Source organism: Mus caroli, unplaced genomic scaffold, assembly GCF_978045245.1.
Source record: "Mus caroli unplaced genomic scaffold, Mus_caroli_1 scaffold_2, whole genome shotgun sequence".
Lineage (NCBI taxonomy): Eukaryota > Metazoa > Chordata > Mammalia > Rodentia > Muridae > Mus > Mus caroli.
Genome location: NW_028227257.1, coordinates 53,295,287 through 53,321,209, shown reverse-complemented (window position 1 = coordinate 53,321,209; position 25,923 = coordinate 53,295,287). Strand labels below are relative to the sequence as shown.

The 25,923-nt window shown below is 35.8% G+C and overlaps 1 protein-coding gene across 1 annotated transcript in view; it reads right to left on the bottom strand.

Moving 5' to 3' along the window:
* Positions 1 to 25,923, bottom strand: part of Trpm7 (transient receptor potential cation channel subfamily M member 7) — a 60,257-nt gene that overhangs the window by 12,753 nt on the left and 21,581 nt on the right. Inside the window, exons 13-22 of the mRNA XM_085828249.1 lie at positions 24,462 to 24,690; positions 23,390 to 23,545; positions 23,168 to 23,311; positions 21,415 to 21,543; positions 20,068 to 20,133; positions 18,743 to 18,917; positions 12,477 to 12,609; positions 10,982 to 11,222; positions 3,065 to 3,135; positions 1,369 to 1,403 (exon numbers count right to left, since the gene is read on the bottom strand). Coding sequence (XP_085684375.1) covers positions 1,369 to 1,403; positions 3,065 to 3,135; positions 10,982 to 11,222; positions 12,477 to 12,609; positions 18,743 to 18,917; positions 20,068 to 20,133; positions 21,415 to 21,543; positions 23,168 to 23,311; positions 23,390 to 23,545; positions 24,462 to 24,690 — 1,379 coding nt within the window. The remainder of the gene's footprint in view (positions 1 to 1,368; positions 1,404 to 3,064; positions 3,136 to 10,981; positions 11,223 to 12,476; positions 12,610 to 18,742; positions 18,918 to 20,067; positions 20,134 to 21,414; positions 21,544 to 23,167; positions 23,312 to 23,389; positions 23,546 to 24,461; positions 24,691 to 25,923) is intronic.

Genomic DNA, 25,923 nt, shown 5'->3' with positions numbered 1-25,923 from the left:
TCAGATGGCCTAAAGAAATATAAAACTAATATAAGTTGTGCAATAACTTTAGTTTTGACTATAATTTAACTTGTAATTTTAAATATTATAATAATTATTTAATGAAATGTAATTAAAGGAATACAGATGTTCAAATCTGTCTGAAAACTTGCCAGTCCCGTACTGCATATACAGACATGAATTTATTTACATGTATCCATGTTACCAACAACTTGTACCTCCACTATATGGCTACGTATATATCATTATTTTGGTGCTAAGTTGATGGCAACTAGATCTTAATAATATTTTTATTTCATACTCAGTATTTGTAAAGACTCATTCCAGTACTGTGACAATGCTAGGAAATTATTTTATATAATTCTAGAAGTATCCCAACACACTGATTGGAAAAGGACTGAAGCATCAAATCGAAGTTCTTTGAATCTTAAGGATCCCTGTGCAAATGAGACAGGTATAATGAAAAAGCGAGTGGGGTGTGACCAAGATGAACTCCAGGCTGAGTCCTCCCAATACACAGCTTTGAGCCTCATTTGAGACAGCACGAACTAGAACCAAGAGGACTCTGGAGATATAGAGCCACCAAGGTCTCTTCCCGATTCCCACAATCCAACTGGCCCCAAAGGTTCTCTTCACTTTAGTAAGGGAAAGGATTTCTTGTAAGGAGCATTGATCCAGAATTATCCCCTTTCTTGATGCTGGTGAGACACTCTTTTTTTGATTCAACCCTCAGCACCAAAAAAGAAAATTAACTTGTATTCTGTGTCTATTTCCTAAGGCTTTGGTTTTAACTCTTACAAATGGCATTAGAGATGGAACTCACAAACAGAGCTGCCTACTTATGTCAACACTGTTTATTTCCTCCTATGTTCATACTTCTTCAGACTCCCAACACTGAGATACATATTTCCTGAAACTGGCCATTCCTCTCCAGCTGTACTCATCAAGGACAATTGCTATCAGTCTGCTTTTGCTTACTCTTCTGGTTCTGTATTTGTTAGATAAATTCAGTATCCAAGCTTTCTAAAATATTCTGTGTATTACTACTACTCAAATCAAGATATTTTCCACATGCAGTATAATGTTCGGTTAGAATGATTGATAAATATATTAATACTAACCATGTACAAATGTAAGACACCACATAGGTCTTTCACCAAAATTAGTTAAGAGAAAACTGAAGTAATAAGAAAAATCTGTGTAACTATATAGGAAGATTATAATAAAGATCTTCCAATTTCATGTCTGTAAAGAAGAGAAATGCTATAACAACTATCTTAAAAAGATTATTAAAGAGGAAAGACAGAAAAGAACAAAGACAGTATTCATTAACTCAGATACTTTTCAGGTCATTAAGAAAAGACTTACATTTCTCTGTTTGATGGTCTATCTCGTAACCAATCCTTTAGTCAAAAAGACAAAACAAAACACAAAAACAGAAAAACAAATACAGATGAAGCATTTCTATAGAATCAATGATAACTATTTAACATTTGTTTCTTAATATGAGAACTTAATATTAAGTCCTTGTTTCCTAGTTCCATGAAGGGGAATAAGCAAATTCAGGAATGTTATTTTCTACAGTAGTGTGGGTGTCTTCCTCAATCTTTTCTATGGGGACTGGTGATATTACTGTGTAGCCAGGTTGATCTGAAATCTGCTATGTAGCAAGGCTGGCCTTACATAGGCTCCCTCCTCTTTTCTCTGTCCCCAGGGTCTAGGATTACAGGCATGTGCTCTACACCCATGGAATACTTGTATTATCTTTTTGGTTTTGTGAGACAGGGTCTAATGGTACAACCCTGGCTGTTCTGGAACTTGCTTCGTAGACCAGGTTGACCTTGAACCCCCAGAGATCCACCAGCCTCTGATTTGCAAGTGCTGAGATTAAAGATGTGTTACCAAGCTTGGCATTTTTCTTATTTCTCTATGTATTTTTCAAATTTCTGATATTTTTGAATAGTATATTTTCCTTATCTAATGTTTTAATCACTTTAAACACAATTTATTATTTATAATCAGTTATTCTATTTTTAATTACTAGAGGTTGAGTGGAGTCTCAGAAAAGAAAATAATAAGACTTTAGTGCAATACTGTACAATTCAAATTCACAGTAGATTCCTAGAGAGCAGGATGTGTCACTGTGACATTCTACTAACAATTCCTTTTCCTAACATTTAAAAAAATAATATGGGTTTTTGCTTTGCTTTTTAAGACATGATCTCACTATCTAATCCAGGCTGGTTTCAAGTTTGAGGTCTTCTGCCTCAACCTATGGATTATTGAGATAGTTCTGGGACTGTAGATGAATATCAAAGATGCAGTGCTTTAGTAAAACAACTGACTATGCTACTGTTCTATTGAGTGTATTGTATGAATGCTGTTTTCTAGATACTTCTCTGCTTTCACCTGAGCTATCTGTCTTGGTTGTCCATCTGGTTTTAAGAAGTTTATGAAAATAAAACATTAACACAGGCGGCTTGGAATGAATTAATATAATTAGCTTCAATTCATTAGGTCTTGCTTTTCTTCTGTGTGAACTTCTGACTATTCACTGGAGGAGGTGAGTTTTGTCTAACTGCCACCATGTACTGAGGTCAGTTTTCTTTTTTCTTTTTTTTTTTTAAAAAGATTTATTTATTATTATACGTAAGTACACTATAGCTGTCTTCAGACACATCAGAAGAGGGCGTCAGATCTCATTACAGGTGGTTGTGAGCCACCATGTGATTGGTGGGGTTTGAACTCAGAACCTTTGGAAGAGCACTCTGTGCTCTTACCCACTGAGCCATCTCTCCAGCCCAAGGTCAGTTTTCTAAGAAGAGCTTGATCTATCTGCCCATCAAATATTAACGATCATTTTATCTATTCATCAGTAAGTGTATTGAAATGTACAAACAGCCAGGCAGTGGTGATCCCAGCACTCAGGAGGCAGAGGCAGGCGGATTTCTGAGTTCGAGGCCAGCCTGGTCTGCAGAGTGAGTTCCAGGACAGCCAGGGCTACACAAAGAAACCCTGTCTCAAAAAACAAAAAACAAACAAACAAAAAAAGTAATGTACAAACCGGTAACAAAGCTGCTTTAGAATCAACTTCCGGAGAGTCTTCCGTCGACGCTCTTCTACTACAGCTTTCTGCTACAAGAAATTAAAAAGACATAGTTGAATAACTAAAGTATTCACTAATAAGACAAAGTGTTCCTAGGTAGAATATAACTTTCATAAGATTTCTTCTCTCCAGTAAAGCTAAACTCAAGTGGCCTATAAATCCTTCAAGCTATAAAATTATCTAATCATTCAATTTATTGTAAAAACCAAGAAAGAAACAAAACATAATTTAAAAACATCATAATATGATGACCAGGTTGTCTTCATCTTAAAGATGACCTTTCCACCTCTGTCACTTGAGTAGCTCTAACTATAGTTTCTGACACTGTACAAGATTTGTTTAGGTTTTATTTTGATAACTTTAAGCTTGGAGATGTTCCATGAAAGGACATAGGATGATGATGAGGATTTCCCTCCTCCTTCCCCTTTTTCTTTTCTTCCTCCTCCTTTCAATCATCATCACCACCACCACCACCACCACCATCACCCATCATTATCATTTTATACAGGGTCCTACTTTGTCGCCCTGGTTAGCCTGGAACCTGATATGTAGAACACTTACCTTCAGCTTACATAGATCCATCTGACTGTCATCTTATTATCATTAAAGATTTTAAATTAATTTAGATTCTCTAGTTTGGAATTACATGACTGTAAGCCTCCGTGTGGGTTCTGAGAATCAAACCTGGATCCTCTTAAGAGCAGCCCTTCATTGCTCAGCCATCCCACCTTATCTTTTACTCTGATGATAATAATGAGTGTCAGACTGTTACCTCTATTCTTGATTTAAGATAATATCCTGTTGTCACAGGCTTTTTTAGAAAAAAAAAAAAAATCCCAAGTGAACTTTAAAATGGAAAGTATTTTTGGCAATGTCAAGAAATTAAAAGTCTCAGAAAAAGTTCAACACCAAGTATACAATGTAAAGTCAGCTACGGTGGTGCACACCTTCAATTTCAGCACCAAAGAGGGTTAGGCAGGGTGACTGCCTTGAAGTCAAGGGCCATAATAAAACCCTATCTTAAAAAAACAAAATAAAGTAAAAAATAGTAGGTTCAAATATATTACAAAATGCTGGGCAAAACCTTTTCAATAATTTGAAAACGAAAGAATATTTAGTCAAATAGAGCATTTAGGATGCTGATTTAACTAAACTTGTGACATTACTGCACTGGCAGGAGGAGGTGAAGGTGTACATACTGTGTGTTATGTGTTCAATCCGGGAACAGTGGGAAGAGAGTTCAGATTCCATTGAGTCAAGAAAGCTAAGAGCCAGGCACAGTGGACACACCTTTAATTTCAGCTTTCCGGACACAGTGGTTGTGAGTTTGAGGTTAGCCTATCATCATCTAGATCTATGATGAGTCCTGGGACAGCCAGGGCTATATTGGAAGACCTTGTCTCACAAACAAACAAACAAACAAATAAAGAAACAGCAAACTAAGAGATATGACCTAAAACTGAAACGAGGATTGGGCAATAATAATTGTGTTACTCTTAGAAATAAAACACATATTATCTAAAATACTACCTGACAAGCCGGGCAGTGATGGCGCACGCCTTTAATCCCAGCACCTGGGAGGCAGAGGCAGGCTGATTTCTGAGTTTAAGGCCAGCCTGGTCTACAGAGTGAGTTCCAGGACAGCCAGGGCTACACAGAGAAACCCCGTCTCAAAAAAATCAAAACTATCTGACAGTCTCACCTTTTCCTTGATAACTACTCCTATCTTTACTGGCCTTATTTCCAGGACTAGAATATAGAGTACAAACAGATACAACTTCTGTCTTATTTCTCATCTTAGTTCTCAATATATCTTGTTAAAATGCGACTTGTGTTAAGTTTTTACAGATAACTTTTATTGTAATTAAAGAACTCCATACATTACTAAGTAAGATTAATTCATGAACAGATGGTTCAATTTTATCAAATGCCTTTTCTGCAGCTATTAAAACGATATATTTAGGCTTGAACATGCTGTTAACATGCACTGTAGTAAATTACACACTATTAATAACGTGCTTAGCAAACATCTACTTAAAGCTTTGTATGTTTGCTAACAGAATTCATAGTAAGGTCAAAACACTCACCTTGCACTGAGTGAAGAGAAGTAGAAGTCTTACAACATTCACTATATCCAGCAGCACCCACATGTTTCAGAGTGTTTTCAGGAGTATCATTCTGTATAGATTGTACGTGCATATAAATTTTAAAAGGAACTGAATTCAATATACTTTATTCTACTTGATCATTAAAAGATATATAACAGATCTGTTACTTCAGTGTGAAACTCACAAACTACTTGAAACTACCTACTCATCTGAATGAATCCTTTTTACATTAATATAAATTCTCAAGCAAGATGTTTGGGAAAATATAGAAAGGGGGGGAAAAATTGAAACTAAAACTATTATTACTTGATAAAGGAGAAGTAGTGCCACTGTGGCTTCCTGCATACTATTCAATATGAACTGTTTGTTAACTTCTCTTTAACTATGTTCTGGTACTGGAGAGATGGTTCAGTGGTTTAAGAGTACTGACTGCTCTTGCAGAGGTCCTGAGTTCAATTTCCAGCAATCATCCTTAATGGGATCTGATACTCTCTTCTGGTGTGGCTGAAGACAGCTACAGTGTATTCATATACATAAAATAAATAAATCTTAAAACTTTAAATCTGGGGCTGGAAAGCTCAGCAGTTAAGAACACTGACTGCTCTTCCAGAGGTCCTGAGTTCAATTCCCAGCAACCACCCGGTGGCTCAAAACCATGTGTAACAGAATCTGGTGCCCTCTTCTGGTGTGTCTGAAGAGAATAATGGTATAGTCCTATACATTACATTACATTACATAAATAAATAAATATTTTTTAAAAACCTTTAAATCTGTTCTGATATAGCATTTCAATCCCTTTGAAAGGTTCCTTATGTTTTGCATTATTCATACATTTAAGAGGCCTGCTGCCATTTTGGCCTAATAATACTTTGGTGAATGTGACAGTTCTGCTTGCCTCCCAGTTCTTGGGAGGCAAGCAGATAAGGACTTAGAAACTAGCCCAAAGCTGGGCAGTTGTGGTGCACACCTTTAATCCCAGCATGTGGGAGGCAGAGGCAGGTGGATTTCTGAGTTCAAGGCCAGCCTGGTCTACAGAGCAAGTTCTAGGGCAGTCAGGGCTACACAGAGAAACTGTCTCGAAAAAAACCCAAAAGCCAAAATCAAAACAACAACAAAACAAACAAACAAACAAAAACGAAAAAGAAAGAAAAACCAAACTAGTCCAACTATCCAAGTATAGACTTTATGAGATTCTCAAAATTACCAAAAGATTTAAAAGAGGTAAGTAAGAAGGAACAGTGAGCAAAGAATGGTCTTAGTCTCTGATTGGTCCACTAAACTTACATTGATTTCCTCCATCTAAAAGATTATGTTAATGTAAACTGAGTTTCTGACTCCCACACATACTAACGAGATGATACTGGATATTCAGGGACCTCTGAATGCACCATGATGTTTTATAAATCATCCTATTGTTTCTCTTTGAAGATGCACATGCAATTATTTTCAAACTTTCAGGTAAATAGGGAAGAAACACAAAACCATTGCTTCCCAATTTGCAGATATTCACCAATTAAATTTCTAATTTACAACAGCTACTTACTAGATATTATGTTCATCATTTCAGCATAATGCTGTTTTTTGTTGTTGTTGTTGTTTGTTTTGCTTTTTTTTTTTTTTTTGAGACAGGACTTCTCTGTGTAGCCCTGGCTGTCCTGGAACTCACTCTGTAGACCAGGCTGGCCTCAAACTCAGAAATCCGCCTGCCTCTGCTTCCCAAGTGCTGGGATCAAAGGCATGCGCCACCACTGTCCTCCGGCCTTCAGTACAATGCTTTAATGGGAATACATGTCATTATAGATACAAATGTTACCATCAGTAGTAAATTGCACCTGAGCCTGCCTTTTACATGCAGGGTAGTATATAAAGTGCCTGATAGCAATGAAACAGTTAATTTGGCTCATATGGGGAGGGATAACTCAAGTTTCTTAGTTATTATATTCTTGGCTATATATTTAGAAAAAAAATATCTTGTTTTACCACTGCTTTTTGGTCATTTGGTCATTCCTAAAATGTAAATTCGAGGGACAGATAGCTAAAGCAGTTCAAGGCACTCATGATGTAGCAGCTACATCACTGTTCTTAAGGAGATGGGGGCTACAGGTAACTTATGACAGCAATAGAAATAAAAACTAATTTCCAGGCAAGAAAGACTTATTTATTTTTTGCCAATCATTCCATATACTCATTAAACATTAGTAAGAATTTATTTAATAGTCTACATAGGTACATTTTATATATAGCTTTTAACTTCTAGATTCTAAGTTCTTTGAGAACTAGGATCATGTTCTAATGAACTTTTGAGACCTGAAAGAAAACTTAGGTTCAGTAATTACTCTATAAAAAAAGGAAACAGAGCCGGGCGTGGTGGTGCATGCCTTTAATCCCAGCACTTGGGGGAGGAGAGAGGCAGGTGGATTTCTGAGTTCAAGGCCAGCCTGGTCTACAAAGTGAGTTCCAGGACAGCCAGGAACTGTGTCTACACAGAGAAACCCTGTCTCGGAAACAAACAAACAAAAGCATTTTTTAAAAAGGAAAATTTAAATATTTTATTTAACAAAAATGCAAGCTACTTTAAACTTTTTCATGTTTCTCCCCTTTGAAACATAACCATTTCAAATATCTGGGGTAATTCTACTGATGACAATCTCAGCTAATTTTTATTGAAAAAAAAAAGTTTAATTTTATTTAGAAGAAATGAACATAAAAGTGAAATTACATTTAATTGTGCTGTTATAAGTGTCTACTTACAGATAACAGTTCTCTTATTTTGTTTGATGTTTCTTTAAACCTCTGTAAATCCATACTATCTCTGTGTCCTTAACAGGGGAAAAAGGAAAAAAAAAAAAAGAAAAAAGAAAAAAAAAAGGTTGCAATGAAAACTTTTTCTTTTCTACTAACTGAAGTACAATCTTAGAAACAAATGATTCAAGTAACTTTCAGTCTCTACAAACGTTCCATTCATTCATTCATTCATTCATTCATTCATTCATTCATTCATTTACAAGAGTCATACTGAAAATAGCTACCAGGAAGACATCCAACACCAAACAACAAAGATCTCCTGTTGAGAACCCCACACAAGTAAACCTTGGAATTGAAAGGGAACGTTTTTACTCTTAATAATGAAGTATAAATAGACTGAGCTGGTGTACACCTGTATTCCCAACACTTGTAAAGTGGAGGAAGGACCAAACAAGCTTAAGAAAAACTTGGAAATGGTATTCACTTTTCCAGATACGCTAACAATAAACATAACTATGTTTGGTACCTAGATAGCATGCCAGGTTGGCCTTAATATGGATACTCTACACAGTCTTATTAACATGTTCTCCAGCTAATCATTACAATGTTCACAACTTGGTAAATCTGTAGGGTGGGAAAGCTAAAAAGACAGTTAAAGACAGGAGAAGCTAGACATGAAAAGGCAAAAGGCCCCAGGTAGCTTTTAGAATAATATGAACACTACTCCAGAAGAGCAAGTTATTCCAGAAACTTCTTTAGTTAAATACTTTAATACTCTTATCTACCAGGAGGTGTTTAAAACACCACACACTCCCAAATCACAGAGCCCAGCTAGTCGTATGATACTGCTCTTCAGTTATCTATTCTCTTCTGTGTGGCATATGGTCAGCATTTAAATATGCTTAGTCTATACTACTATTTAATGCAAGACAATCTGCTCACTATGATTAGACTGTGCTTACAATAAATGCCAGGACTGGAGAAGCTGAGGTAGGAGAATTCTAAGTTCAAGGACAACTTGGGCTATTTAGCAAGACCCTGCCTCTAAAAACCAAACAAAAAGCCAAAACAAAAATATCCAAATAAAACTCCCTAAGTATAAAAATCAGTGTAGTTCCAATGCTTCTTCCTAGCATAACAAAGCTTTTCAGGGACTTGTCCAGCCACCCTTTATACACTCTCTTCACACACACGATTTATTTATTTCATTATAGTCTAGTTCTTTTTCAGTTCCCTGGCCAAATAATTTTCACAAATGTTATTAATTTAGGATTACTGCCAAAAGGGCATATTTTGCCATTACTTAAGCAATTACAATGACAAGATTTTCTTTTGTGCCAGTCTTCTCTGCTCTAATGGTGGCATGACTGCTGTGGAGTAAATTGCTTTCTAATGGATCTGAGGCCTGCTATACAAAGTATCAATCAATGCCCGATATTATAAATCCATGTCGGGGAAGGTCATCGGCCATAAGGTAGACCTTACAATACTATTGCTTTGGTAACTGATGATGAATCAAGTTACCTTCTAGATGTATGTTTGTACTGACAGTCCTGGGCTGCTCTCAACCACGGTACAGGATGCTTCGTTATTCAGCAGGCAGTGCATAGACACAAAATTGGTTAAGATACTGAGAACAAGTGACTGGGAGTACTAACCCTTAAATGAGACGTTCCCACTAGCCAATGCTCAGGGAACGTTGTGTAAAAGGTGGGGGGAATATAAAGGTACCTCCCGATTCTGTAGTGTGCAAGATAGCTGATAAAAGTAGGAAAGGGAGCTGGAGGGATGTCTCAGTGGTTAAGAGAACTTGTTCATCTTGAAAAGGATCCAGGTTCAGTTCCCAGCACCCACATGGTGGCTTACAACTTACTCATCCATATCTCAACTTTCAGGAGACCTGATACATCCATGGGCAACAGGCACACTCATGGTGCACAGACATATATACAGGCAAAAACTCATGTGCATAAAGATATTTAAAAACAACCCATGCTTTCATCTTTAGATCCATAATTGAGTAGATACATACAGACCTATGTTTGATTGGTAGGGAAATAAAATTTGCTATTAGGCAAACCACTTCTTTTCTGTTTTATTAAAGTTATTCATATGATCATGCTGCCTAGTGCATCACTGTTAAGTAATGAATGAGTGTGCTGCCCACGTAAGTCCTAACATAGTGATCTGCAGTGCACCTTTCACTTTCAACACTTTCCTGGCTTGTATATGAAATCATACACTATTCATACTGGTGTCAGCTTCTAACCTCCCAAGAGCCCCCTACTTTCAGTCAGATACCTCCAATAACTGACAAACCCAATTAAAGGCATGTTTAAATTCAAAAGACAGAGTCTAAATAAGTTTACTATAGTTAATGGCACCAAGCACGTACGTAGCAATATACTTCTTCAGCCCAATTCAACTGATTGTTTAATATTTCTGATCCTGTCTATATACATTTTTATTAGTTAGCTAATTACTTTTCTAAGGTAGTAGTTCTGACATGAAAAGCAACACTAATATGCAGTAAGAGTTTGCCACACTTACCCACAAATGCTCCAAATTCTATGTTATCCCCTTCTGCAGCTTTATAGAAAATGGGTTCTTGATCTTTGGTTGTGGATTCCAAGTGGCTTTTGCAACTTGGCTGGGATGGGGTACTCACAGAAAATTTGGTTGGTGGGGAGGACATATGTGGTGAACTATTAGGTGAACTGCCTAATTTTTGATTTTTATTAAATATTTTTAACATTTCTACCCCATGTCGTCTCTGTCGTAATTCTGGGGGAGAAACAGCACTTGGGAATAAGGCACCACAGGAGGAACCAGCCTCTGGAATGTTGAATTCTTTTCTCTGGGGTATCACGGGCAAATCTTGTCCAAACAGATTATATTGGGGGTCTTTTTCATCTTTCATAAAAATATTACAAAGAAAAGGATTATTACTTTCCCGATCACCTTGAGGAAGAGAAGAACTCAGTGTGTTTACAACACTAGGCTTCTTCCACAAAGGTCTTACAGGAACATCATCAATAAGATTCTGAGCCAAGTGTTTGGAAATACTCAATTCTCGTGTGATCTCATTGTGCACTTTACTAGCTTCTGAAGCTTTCTGGGCTGTAAGTGTTTTTAATGTATCTACTGTTAGGGCTGAGAGATCTTGCAGATGACCAATTTGAGAATCTAAAGACTGTAATGATCTTTTTATGTAGTTGACACGATCTCCAACTTCTTTAATCTGAATGCTCATCTGCTCCACTCTGTAGGGGGATAAAAAGGGCATTTTACAGATGTTAAAATTAATGTAGATGGGATAATGTAGATGGCTCAGTGGAGAGCAGAGTTTGAGAGCTTAGGAATCCACATAGGTGCATAAGGAAAGAACATCTCTGCAAGGTTGTGCTCTAATGTGTACACTTGCACCAAGGCATGAGCCCCACATCATCCATACACAGGTACAATAATTTTTTATAAATAAAATAAATTATATTTTATAGTCTAAATGGATGATAGTGGAGTAAGAGAAATCTTACTTTTTAACAAATACATTGCAAAAATAAAGTATGGTTATGAATTTGTATAAATTACACCTTGTATTTCAGAAGGATGCAGTGCTAATGCTATCATACTTAAAACACAAAGGGTTTTGTTTTGGAGACAGGGTTTCTCTGGCTGTCCTGGAACTTGCACTCTAGACTCGGAAGGCCTCATTTATGGAACTCAAGAGATCTGCCTAGCTCTGTCTCTGAACGATGGGATTAAAGGTGTGCACCACCACTACCTGGCTTAAAACACAAAATTTAAAAACAAATTTTGTTTCATAAGCTATTGAGTCTATTCACAAAATCTATATACATCTACATATACAAAGGACCACCATCAGTGTCATACACAAACACCATATGCTTATACTATGAAATAAAAAAATGCAAGGAAATAAAAGCTTTAAAATAGTAATGACAGTTTTATTTTCTCTTCTCAAATAATTAAGAACTCCAACTCTTCTCTCCTTTGCAACTATAGTCAAAAAATAAGAGCACTAATGCTAAGTGCCAGACTCAGAGGTACACTTCCTAACCAAGAGTGAGGCCTGGAATTGACCCTCAGCACCACTATGGGTTAAACAGTGGCTGAGTGCTTAAGAGCACTTGCTGGTCTTTCATACACCATGCTCATGGTGGCTCACAATTGTCTATAACACCAGTTCCAGGGGATCCAATGCCTTCTTCTGACCTCCAAGAGAAAGATGTATGTATGTGCATGTGCATACACATACACACACACAAACCCGTAGGCAAAGTACCCATTCATATAAAATAAAAATAAAGTTTAAAAATATATTTATGAAAATTAAAATAAAATTTATCTACTGGGTTTAAATGCAGTAGACCTGTTTTCTCAAGGTGTAAATATGAAACTTCTTACTTCTTAAAATAAACTGAACAGTGAACATGTATCAACTAACAGGATTCATTCTGACATAACAGTCAAAAATAATTAAAGAGCATACAAACCTTTCAAAAGTGACACGGATTCTCTCTTCACTCCCAGAATTGAATTTGTCATCTTTCTCATCAAAATACATCTCAACACACTGCTCTTCAAAATCATGGAGTTTCTTTTGATCTTCTTCTGTTAAGAAAAGTTCTAAGGAGAAGCCCAGAAAGAAATTAGAACACAAAACATAAAAGGCTACCTCTACCAGGTTTCCAGACTTCAGGGTTGCCTTTTTATTTATCTATTTGAACAGGGGCCCTCTACACAGCTTATCCATCCATCCATTTATTCATCCATCCAATAGACAGGGTCTTTCTACAAAGCCTGGCTGTCCTAGCTCACTATGTAGACTAAACTAGCCTGGAACTCATGGACACCCCTTTGTTTCTGCCTCCCAAAACTGGGGTGACAGGCTAGTACCACCATGCCCACCAAGTTTTACATATTTTTTTAATTCCACTTTTCTTACTATAGACCTTTTCTATTTCTCTCAGCTCTCTTGTCACATATCTTATCAGAGAAAGAAAACCATGGACAATGTAAGTACAACTGACATGGTGATTTACCCCCAAGTAGTATAAAGATGCACTCTTTTTTTTTTTTTAAACAGAATGTTAAGAATGGCTTCTACAACAGGTTAAATGATATAGCTTACATTACCATTTAAACAACAAAACCCTTAGATACCATTTCCCAACAACAACAATAACCCTTAAGCACCATTCTCCAAAAGAAGTTAAATCTAAATTGACTTTTGTATGTATTGTATTACTTTGCTTTTGTTTAATGAACAATCGTTTACTCTGAGGCCAAATATGAATTATGGCCCCAAAACAGAGATTTAGATTACCCCAAATTCCATGTTCAAACATAAAAGCAATTTCATGAGGATTTTATAGTACCAGAACAGATAGGCATTTTTCAAATACACATAACAGACATCTTAGCTATAAGGCTCAGATATGACTTAAGTCTTTTGGCTGGTAGAAAACTAGGGTGTTAAAGTCAACACATATTAAAATGTTCTATCTGTAATCAGGATGTTAAGTCTGACACAGGGTGGGAAGTGCGGGGTGGCTGCAAGGAACAGCTATTTAGCAGGCTAAGAATAGCCCAAGATAAATAACCCACAACATTCCACACTCTGCACAGTGACTGACATGTTAATCAGTCAGCCTGCCTCTGCAGGCACAGCTTCTTTTCTGAATTCTCATTCACAGTTCCCCTGTGGTTGAAACATCACACTTTGTGCATGTGGGAAGGGGTCATATATTACTATCAAATATTATAGTATAAAACCCCACATAGCTAGGATGGGTTAGTCATAGTATCTGATTTAGTTAAGCAGGACAGCAGGATCCTGATCCAGACATGACTCTATGTCTCTGTATGGCTAACGTAACAGTTACATGTGACAGGTAAGAGGACTAGTATACTTAAAATACTCAAGAACCCTGCTTGGTCGAATAAAGTTAAAGTAGCAGTAGGTGTGCTAATCAATCAAAATGTCCTTGACACGTCTGTTTACCAAACACTTAAACAGATTGCTATATTTTCTCTCCGTATCTAGTTAAACATTTGATGTTTAAAGCATTCGCAATAATCTACTATTTTTTAATTCTAGTCGTCTTCTGGCCAGGTTAATTTCATAGCTATCCTTTATGCTCTTGATCTAATTCTGAAAAACACTGATTTTCAACATTCAAGTTTTCATAGCTCTTATTTGAAGATACTCAACTTGTATCTAAAAACTGTTTTATATTTTTGGCAAATTTTAATTTCACAGTAATTAAAAAAAATTGAAACTTAGTTTTCAGTATAATATTGAGAATCAAGAAAAAGATTTTCTATATTTCACGTACTTGGCCCATCAGAAGTCTTATCTTTCTTTCTTCTTTTACATACACAGCAAAACAGTGAAACTATATGGCTGAGAATGATAAGAGGAGGAGGCAGGACTGGTTTTTCATGATAAGCCATAATAAAATGATACCGCTGATACTTCCATACAATATTGGAAATTGCCTTCACTTGTAAATATACATTACTAGAATAATGAAGAAAAAAAAAAAAACAAAGCAAACAATTATATCCTGCACCTTAAATACTAAAAATTTCACTTTATTAAATTCTTCACTATATACTCAAGGATACTTTCATTTAAATAACAAAAAAGTAATTACAAATATATGCAACCAAGGTGGGCTAGAGAGATAGTTCAGCTTCTAAGAGCACTGACTGTCTTTTGAGTTCAATTTCCAGGAACCACATGGTGGCTCATGACCATCTGTAATGGGATCTGATGTCCTCTTCTGGTGTGTCTGAACACAGATACAGTGTACTCATATAAATAAAGATAAATCTTAGGAAAAAAAATGCAACCAAATGGCTGGTATTGTTTTGTACCATAATAAGAAAACTGAGTAGGAAAAAGAATAACTTTTAAGTTTTAAAAATTTATGTATATGGATAAAACAAGAGAAAATCTTGCTGAAAGCCATGCCATATTCAAAACTTGGAACGCTAAAAGAAAATGCAGGAGGATCAAGAATTCAACCTCAGAGGAATGGTGTCAAATGCCTTTAATCTTAGCACTTTGGAGACAGAAGCAGATATATCTCTGAGAGTTCGAGTCTAGCTTGGTTTATACGGCTAGTTCCAGGACAGCCAAGGCTATGTAGAGACACAGACACACCTCAGAGAGATGACTTGGTGGTTAAGAGTACTTGCTATGCAAGCATGAGAACCTGAGTTTAAATGCTTAGCATACATGTATAAATCAGGTCTGGTTGCACATGTAACATAACCCCAGTGTTGTGGGATAGAGAGAGTGCATCCTAAGAGCTCCCTAGATACCAATCTAGGTGAGATGGCAAGCTTTAGGCTCAGTGAGAGACCCTGCCTCAAGAGAATAAAACTGAGAGCTTCAGAGGAAAATACCTTGTATCCTGTTTCTCTACATGTGTTCATGGACCAATATATATGCACATACATGCACACAAACCATCACCACCACCTCAAACTTTAGTCTGAGCTACTAAAAAAACACCCTAACTTATCAAGTGAATAAAGGTGCCAGCAAGACGTCAGGGACAGAGCCTTGCTTTGACTTAAAGCTAGACAGCCCTGGAAGTACATATTCTCAACAGTTCTGAATATTTAGAGATGAAATAAAACATTTTGTAAAAATGTTTTGTAACAAAAAATTATAATCTAATTGGGCAGTTTAATATATTGGCTTGAAATATGGTCTAAATTGTGGAGAATGACATAGTATTCAAAACTGGTAAGTGCACCTGGGTGGTGATAGCACACGCCTTTAACCCAAGTGCTCAACAGGCAGAGGCAGGCGGATGTCAGTGACTTTGAGGCCAGTCTGGTTGACATGGCTACTTCCAGGAGAGCCAGGGACACACAGAGAAACAAAGTCTCAGAAAAAAAAAAAAGAAAAGAAAAAAAGAAAAAAAAGGAAAACTAAAACTGTAAGAATATTTTGAGAACTACAATTGCTTTCTCTTTTTTTTTTTTTTTTAAAAGATTTATTTATGTTATATATGTGAGTACACTGTAGCTATCTTCAGACACACCGGAAGAGGGTGTCGGATCCCATTACAGATGGTTGTAAGCCACTATGTGGTTGCTAAGAATTGAGCTCAGGACCTCTGGAAGAGTAGTCAGTGCTCTTAACCGCTGAACCATCTCTCCAGCCCTACAATTTCTATATTCACAAAAATGATACATGAATGTCACATAAAAACAAAGTAAAATTACATGTGTTCTTTGTTTTTCTGTAATTCCCTAGCAACCTAGGAAAATTTGCTGATAAAGATTAAAAATGTAAAAAATATCTTTCTTCCTTACAAGTTTCATGTACAGGTTATGTGCAGAACTCTCTTCACCATGTAGGTCCTGGGGAATCAAACAGAAGTCATCTGACTTGTCGATAAGTATCCTTACCAACTCATTTCACCAGCCCTTTTGTTTGTTTTTCAAGAGATTGTTTTTATAAGCAAACTACATGTTGAGGCACAGTGAGATAGGCAGTCTACACAGGCTCACTGGCTAGGCAGCTTATCCAGACTGATAATCTCCAGGTTCAGTGAAATAAACGTAAAATAAGTTGGAGGGCTAGACAGATGGCTTAGCAGTTAACAGCTCTGGGTGCTCATTAATAGAGTTTGATTTGCAACACCCACATGGAAGCTCAAAACAGTCTGCAACTCAGTTTCGTGGGATCTGACACCCTTTTCTGGCCATCATGGATATTGAACCAATGTAGAACAAACATGCAAGCAGGCAAAAAAACCCCAAACATATAAAATAAAAAATAAATTTTAAGATAAAGGTGGAGCATGATCACCAAGGACACCCAACACTTACCTCCTAATTTCATTTAACACACATCGGCATGCACATAGATGAGTACATACTTATTTCTTGTTTTCTGAAATTATTATTATTTTTTACTTATTCACTTTACATCATGCTCACTGCCCCGCTCCCAATCACCTCCTTAGACAATACCTCCCACACCCCATCCCCTCCTCCTCTGAGTGGGTAGGATCTTTGCTGGGTATCCCCCCCACCTTGGCACATCAAGTCTCTGTGAAGCTAGGAACATCCTCTCCCACTGAGGCCAGACAAGGCAGCCCAGGTAGAACATATCCCACAGACAGGCAACAGATTCTGGGATAGTCCCCACTCCAAGTTGTTCAGGACCCACATGAAGACCAAACTGCACATCTGCTACATACGGAGCATATACTTAGTTAATACATACTTTTTATGTTGAAAATAACAAAACCAAACATTTAAAATTCCTTTGATATAAAAAATCATGTCTTATTTGTAATTTTTTCAAAGATAATATAATACTCCATTAAAATTGAGAATTTAAAGTGAGAAAGTGAATCTTATTCAAAATGAGAAATGTATAAAATATATTAAGTAAATAAAATTCTTACTTGAAAAATGCGATAAGGAGATTAACCATAATGATATACTGTACAAAGAGGTAGACTGCTTGAAGAAATGGAGTCAACCAAGTTCCAGGACCACAGATTGTCGGGAGAGTGGAGTCATTTGCGCACACTTTGGGAAGAGAGAAAAGAATTTGGTTGTTTTATATACAAGGTTTAATATACAAGTTTCTTATCCTAACTGAAAATTTGAGCACATGGAAATCTGCTTAAGAATTTAAAAGAAAAGGATCTTTGAGAGGTGGCTAGCCTTGGGAGTGCTGCCTTATGAAACCTCCGACAGACACTGAGGGCTGTGGGGCTTTCTGTTCTGCCTCACCCCTGTACTGCAGGCAAGCACCAGTATCATAAGTTAGATCATGGTAGGCAGGTAAAGGTAGACAAAACTCACTGGATACTGGGAAAATGTAACATTTATGTAAGAAAAGTACCTCAATCTAAAAAGTACATGACAGATTCATAATAAACCTATGAAGGTACAGACTTTTTTTATATTCACAAAGAGGACTAAAATGCAATTTAAATAGAAAATTACTAAATTTGGGGTTTGCAGAGATGGCTAAATGGTTAAAAGTGAGAAACGGAATTTACTTTAGCACACATTTACTTTATTTAGGTAGCTTAGAACCATCCACGCAACTGCAGCTTTAGGTAGGTCCCATGCTTCTTTCTGGCTTCCATAGGCACCTGCACTTAGGTGCGCAAACCCACACACAGACATATGAATAGAAACATAACTGAAAATAAACATGTATTTTTTTAAATCCCTAGATTTGAATTCCTTGGGATTCATTACTCATGCTTGAAACCTTTTGAAGCTAGAACATAGCCAAACACAAACAAGAAAGGGAAGAGTTTTAATATCCACCCCACAATTACAAGGAATAATATCAGATTTGTTGGAGTAGGGAAGGGATACAAACTATCATGAGACAATTCTTATATACACTTACAGTTAATATTTAGTCATTATTTTAAAGTGTGCACATTAGCAAAGTTATCATCACCATAATCACTACCACTACCATTACTCCTTGAAGTGGCTTTGTAACCAAATTGAAGTTTTTGTTATGTGAGTGAGTAAACATCTACACTGTCTAAGATAATTAGAACATACTTCTAATGCACACGGTTAAACAATGCTCAAGACACCTCTTTTTGATCCTTGTTTTGTTTTTTTAATGGTAACGCATTGTGGGGATATTTAGGTTGTAAGTTTGATTGGAAAATATGCGGTATTTTTAGAATGCAAAACTGACTTTATAAAATAACCAAAAGATGATTTTGCAAACATAAATCCTTACCATCAATTTCATATGCATAAACTTCACCGAAAATCATCCAGTATGGATGAAAAACTATATCTTTAGCAAGAGACCAAGATGGTTCTTCATGTGGATAAAGTATTGCTTTTCTGGGAACACCAAAACTAAGTAATACAAGAGCCATTATCACTACAATGTAGAACATATTGGCCACCTGTTTTTAAAAAAGAAAAGAAAAAGAAATGTGTTAAGAAACAAGAGAATTTAATTCCTACAACAAAATTTATCCTAAAGAGTGTTTCTAATGTTGTAATAGGTAAGTAAAATATTTGAGTTTCCATTTATTGCTAATAATAGCATTCAGAAAAATGCTATCATTGCATAAGCCTTATGAAGGAGATTGTCTCTGTAATAAACTACATCAATGGTTCAAAAATACAGCCTATGCCTTGCAAATATAAGACAAAACCACAACTATAGTTACAAGGGCAAACTTGGGAGACCTAATTCCAGTAAGTGCCAATTCTCATATTTTGTCAACTAGCAATGGAAATGCAGACTTTCCTCTACCTGTTCTCACACATCTATACTCTGCTTACTTCATAGAAGCTGGACTAGAGACATGTACCACCATGCAAAAGGCCTTTGTGAGATCACCACAGCTAAAAGTCTAAGAACATGTGAGATAAAGCTTAAAAGAATGGAAATGTAACCTTTTGATTACTTCTTACAGCTCCATATGAATCTAAAATTATCTCAAAACAAAAATAAGGGGGGCAAAAGAGAAAAGACAGGACTCAAAAGAGAGAGTAAAGGAAGGGAAAGAAGGCAAGTAAACAAAGCTAGTGTGTCAGTGAAAGCCCTGGTCTACAGGAATAAGATGAAGGTTGACAGAAGACATCCAACACCACTTCTGTCCACTGCATGCGTGCATATGCACCCTCACACACATGAAAACACCATAAACACAGTCCACACAAGCACATACACTGATATCCTTAGGAAATATTCTTAAGAAATCGTAGGTTCAGAGTATGAGGCAAATAAATATGAATCAACAGAAATTTGTGGGGCCAGGGAAAGCTATCTGAAAAAATATATTTTATGATTTTAAGAAGCAATCATGCATATTAGTAGACATTTCAACTTACCATTTTTCCAATCATCATTACATAAGGTCCTGCCTGTTGATTTACGGCTAGAAAGTCTAGCAAACGCACATACCAAAATATTATATTAAGACAGTAAATTAATCTTCCAGCCACAAAAACATGATTATCATATGCATTAATAAAGTTCCATTTTGCTCCAAATCTTAGTCCAAATCCAACAAAGAAAGAAATTATGGCAATTGTGTCACTGACATTGAAGTAGTCACTAAACCATACTTTAATCTTCTGGCTGATTTTCCCAGCTTCAGACATAAAGACCTAAAGGTTTAAGAAGAAAAAAGCCTTGAATCAAATCCTTTCTATTAAATCACATATAGGAGCTGATTATAACTTCGCAGGATAATTTTAGTTATATTTTAATCTTTCAAAGTACCTGAGATTTTATTTGATAAGTTTGAAAGGTTTTATTTCAAGTTAAAGCAATTCTGAACACATTGGTAGCACATTCCAAAGATGCCTTATTTGTACAAAGTAATTAAATGATTTAAATATCTGTATATATCTAACTTATTATAGTAACCCTGAGTAATTTTTTAAAAATTTAACATTTTAGAAATATATTTACAAGCTACAAAATAAGAATGTTTCCCAATTGTAAGCCTACTTTTGCTTTTCTCTCTCAGGCAATCTTCCTCTCCACTAAAGGCAGATACAATTAATACCATTCTCATAAGTACATGCAAAAGCTGCTATGAATACACTTCAAAAGGACCCCAGTTTGACTGCCAGCACCTACATGGCAGATCATAACTCATCTAGGAGATCTGATGTCCTTTTCTGGCTTCTGTGGGCAACAGGTACACACATGGTACACAGACATACAAGTAAGTTAAAACACCCATGCACATAAACTTAAATAGTTTGTTTTTTACTTTTGAAACAGGATTTCATACAGCCCAGGCAAGTCTCAAATCTCCACTGTATAGCAGATAGATGATCCCAAACTGCCTTCCAATGCTGGAATTAGAGATGTCTACTACCATAAGCATTTCTTTAAGGAAGAGAAAAAAAAAATTCCCCCCTCAAAAAATTAGGGTGTTATACAATTGAAGATTTTTTTAAAAGTGGAAAAACATCTATCTTTCAATTTCTTGACTATCTACCTGCATATTTAGTATTTCTAAAGAATGTCAGATCATGTGTAATGAGTAAATCTTTGCTTTCACAGACTAATTATATTTGTAATAGTGTGCAAAATGAACATAATTTATTAATAACTATTGTTTTGGTTTCTTGAGACAGTTTAACCTCAGCTGTCCTGAAACTTGCTCTGGAGACTAGGCTGGTCTTGAACTCAAGAAATTCACCTGCCTCTGCCTCGCAAGTGCTAAGATTAAAGATGTATACTACCATGACCAGCTTAACCAAAAATATTTAAAACAAAACAAAAAACATGGTTTTCAGAATAGAAAAACAAACATGTTCCATACTTCTACGTATCACCCATTGAAATGACAGTAATATACCAACACCTACAGCAAAATTGAAAGAATTCTGCACATACACATAACTTACTGGTAAAAAAAACTATAGACATACCTCACGGACTTTTTCAATAGCATAGGTGAAAATATAAGCGATAACAATCCATTCTTGAACTGAAGGTAACTGTTCCATTTTTACAAGAACTACAAATGTATAAAGCATCAGAAATCCTAAATATGCCAACTAATAAAAAAAGAAACAAAAGTTACACGAATAAAGTCAATTACACTGTAAAATATATTATGGACATTTAAAGTAAACACAAAATTTAGCGTGAGCTATGGTAGGCTAGTTAACATGCAAATGAAGGCAACATTCATTATTTACATTAGTGGGGCAGAGTTTAGGTAGCAGATAACAGGTTTGCATTATCTGCATCTAGGACTGAGAACTCTAAATCAATCCCAAAGTAATAAATGTGAGTGTGAGTGAGAGAGCAAGGATTAAAGGAACAAACTGTGAAATACCCATTCTAACATATAACCACTTGTCATCTTTGGCAACTGTCTAATACTGATGAAAAGGAACAGGCAACATTACTTTGTTTTCCTGGGAAAGAGAATAAAGATTCATTCTCTCAAGCCAGGTATGGTGGCACATGCCTTCTATTCCCAGCACATGTGGGGTAGAGGCAGGAGGGTCAAGAGTTCAAGACCAGCATGGCTTACATAGCAAGTTCCGGACCAGACTGGCTACATGAAACCCTTTTTTTAAATGACCAAAAACCATGTCAGATGAAGCCAATATTTTATCTATCTATCTATCTATCTATCTATCTATCTATCTATCTATCTATCTATTTTGGTTTTTCGAGACAGGGTTTCTCTATCTATCTATCTATCTATCTATCTATCTATCTATCTATCTATCTATTTTGGTTTTTCGAGACAGGGTTTCTCTGTGTAGCCCTGGCTGTCCTGGAACTCACTTTGTAGACCAGGCTGGCCTCGAACTAAAAAATCTGCATGCCTCTGCCTCCAGAGTGATGGGACTAAAGGTGTGCATGCACCACCATGCCGGACTGAAGCCAATGTTTTAAAGGAGGGCTAATTTCAAGTGTTTCTTCAGGTATGTTCCTGCCTAAAGGATACATTCATCAAGACAGCCAACCAGATATTTTTAGAGTATCAAAAAGGAATAAAAACAACATTTCAATATATGAATACATTCTTCTATGGATTTATGCTTTTGTCAATCCCACAGAAAAGGAGAAAGGCTAATGCAAGAAAGCAATGGAGCACATAACTAAAGAAATGGCTGGATTTCACAGTGACCTGACTGCCTCCCAAGCTGGGATCAAAGAGTGCACACCACCCACACTTTTATTCTACTCTGCACAGCTCACAATTTTATTTTTTAATTTAAATTTGTAACCTTTTATTTGTGGTTTGGTTTGTTTGTACTTCAAATGTCTAGCATGTAGTTTTGGCTGTCCTCAAACTCAGACCAAGCTGTCCTTGAACTTCCAGAGGTCTCACATGACTCGGCCTCCCGAGACTTGTGAGTCATGTGCCCTCACACCTAGCTAATATTTTTTACCTTTTAGAAAGGCACATACTACATCGAATCAGATCTAAAATTTGATTATTCTAGATACTGGCAGCTCAGATGAAAGTAAGCCAAAATTATTGCTCTTTTATTAAGCAATATATTTCAGTAATGTAAATTAAATGAAGATTAATATGGATTTCAGACTAAAAGTTATCTGTGCAACTTTTTAAAAAAACACTATGCTCTCTCCCAGAATTAAATAACAAATAAAACACCACCACCAGACCAAACCATGAAAAGCAATTTAAAAACTTACTGTGTTAAACCAGAACTTTACAATTGGTGCATGATAAAAGGCATAAAATTTTCGTGTGATTGGAAGCTTTTTTGATTTAATATGTATCTCCATTTCATTCTTTCCATCACTGCTGTCCAAAATCTTTACTTCTTTAAATACTTCCTAAAATTAAAAATATGTGTTTAGTTTTTATTTAGTGCATAACAAATTTATATATGCTCTGAAGTCTTTCATCCTTACCATGGGTATCTCTTCTGTTATGTTGTGAAAATTGTTTTCACTATCCTCCATGGTCATTTGATGAGCATCTTGAGATTGTGGGATATGGGACATTTCAGCCTTGGTTTTATACTCTAGCATTAATATGGCAGGTGGAACTAAAATGCTTAATATGACCTAAAATTTAAAAACATAAGAGTTTGCATTTTAAAATCAATGATCTTTGTAAATACAGTAAATCAATAAATAGAGAATGAAACAGTAAGTTATGTATTATGTATCTTGTGAATGCTACTCATTTTACCCTACATCTGTTGGGAAAACTAAAGATCATTTTTTTCTTTACATATTATACTATTATAATAGTGACAGCATGAATTTAATAATCAGTACAGACTTATCTTTTGAATAAAATTTGTTATTTTAACAATTTGTTAAAAAAATATGTTTAGACAAAACTCAAGTATTATGAAGGTGCTGTTATTTTACCTGAGACATACTATAGCACGAGAACTCATCATATAGTTATAAACAAAAAGTTTACTTCTAAACTTTACATACCACAAAATCTCTGCCCTCTAATTTTGTACTATAATAAAAGTAAAAAGGAATTATTTAAAATAGTATTCTTTCACAATGACAATACTGAAAGAACTTGCCATTTTACCCAAATTTTTCTACATAAAACTCTGCATACGTTGATAGACTACTAGGCACATGGATACATTCACTCAGCACTAACTAGAAGTAATACAGTAAGTTAGTAGATGATATGTGTGGAATTTTAGAAATTAAAAATCCTTTTAAAAGCCAGTAACTCTACAGGGCTAATTGGAGAATAAATGTCGACATTTCCTATTTACTGTCTTCATACTTTTAGCTCAGAATAGCAATAATCATACACAAATTACAAAATATTCAATAGTTAAGAGGTTGAGAAAAGTATACATTATCCCACTTGGGATGAAATGTCAATCACCCATTTCCTCGTCGTCTAATTTTTATTAACCTTGCAAATCATTTTACTACATATGTGTATGCTAATTTGCTTATACTCTGTATTTCATTAAATACTTTAATTTTTAAGATATACCTTATACCAGGAATTTTTTCTCATATTCAGCCGTCCCATCCACATATCAGATAACAACATCTGTGTACAAGTGTGAGCTACAAAAGGTCTAAGTCTTGAAGAAACTGCTAACTTGAGGCAGGTTGAATTACTCCAGTTTTTGAGTTCATAAGTGAGTAATTTCATAGCCATCGTTTCATCCTGTCTGAAGGACTGTTCCAGTAATTCAACTGCCAGTTGGCCAAAATCACTAAAAAACAAGCAAACAAACACCCCTAAAGTATACACAGATAAAGAAATTGTAGAGTTGTTTTGTTTTCTGCTGAGAATCAGGTATCTTTAAAAGCATGTTAGACAGATATTCTACTACCCTTCGCAAATAATAGAATAAATAAAATGTAATTAAAAACCAGAGATGGCTTTGTAGTTGAGAGCACAAGCTGCTCGTCCAGATCTCCTGGGTATGATTCCCAGCAACCATGGAGCTCACAATTGCCAGTACCTCTGTCCCAGGAGACATGACGCCCTCTTCTGTCCTCCTTGGGTGTCACACACACATAGGTACAATAATATACATGGAAGCAGAATACCCATATGCATAAATATTACAAATTAAATTATTTTATAGTTTTGTTGTTTCCTTTAATATTTACTTTTACACTGTTATGGTTACTGTGTGTGCCTCAATGTATGTGCATTACAAGTGTACAGAACACACAAAGGTCAGAAGAAAGCACCAGATTCTCTGAATTGGAGGTACAGGGATTTTTCAGTCATTGTGTGGGTGCTAAGAATTGACCAGATCTTTTGCAAGAGCAGTAAGTGCTTTTATACAATGAGACATCTTTCTAGCCCAACTTTATTGTTTTTTAATATTTTTCACTTATGGAACTGTGAGGCACTAGAATTATGGTAACTCTAGCCGGTATTTGTATCTATATGGAAATCAGAAAATACTAAAATACATCATATCAAATATAAATGTTACTAGGTGACCAGAGCATTTTCTCCTGGTCTTATAAACAAAATCACATGGTTTTACATGAAAGCAAAGTTAACAGTGATACAATATTCTGTTCAAAGTACTCTACGTTACTCTTTAAAAAAATTTTTTTTAATTTATTTTTATTTTATGTTCATTGGTATTTTGCCTCTGTGTATGTCTGTATGAGGCTGTCAGTATCCCTGGAACTGAAATTTACAGACAGTTGTAAGCAGCCATGTGGGTGCTGGGAATTCAACCCAGGTCCTCTGGAAGAACAGCCAGTGCTCTAGCACCTCTCTAGTCATTTTACATTGTATTTCAAACATTGAAACAAGAACAATGTATCCAGGGACTAACTTACTCATGAAAAATAAATTATACATTCTCACTGAGCAGAAATTGAATCCTTATCAGTGTGGCTTTCAGCAACAACCAAATCGCTCCCAAATTTGGCTTCCTTAGAGCTAAGAGAAAGGAAGAGCTAAATACCTATTATAA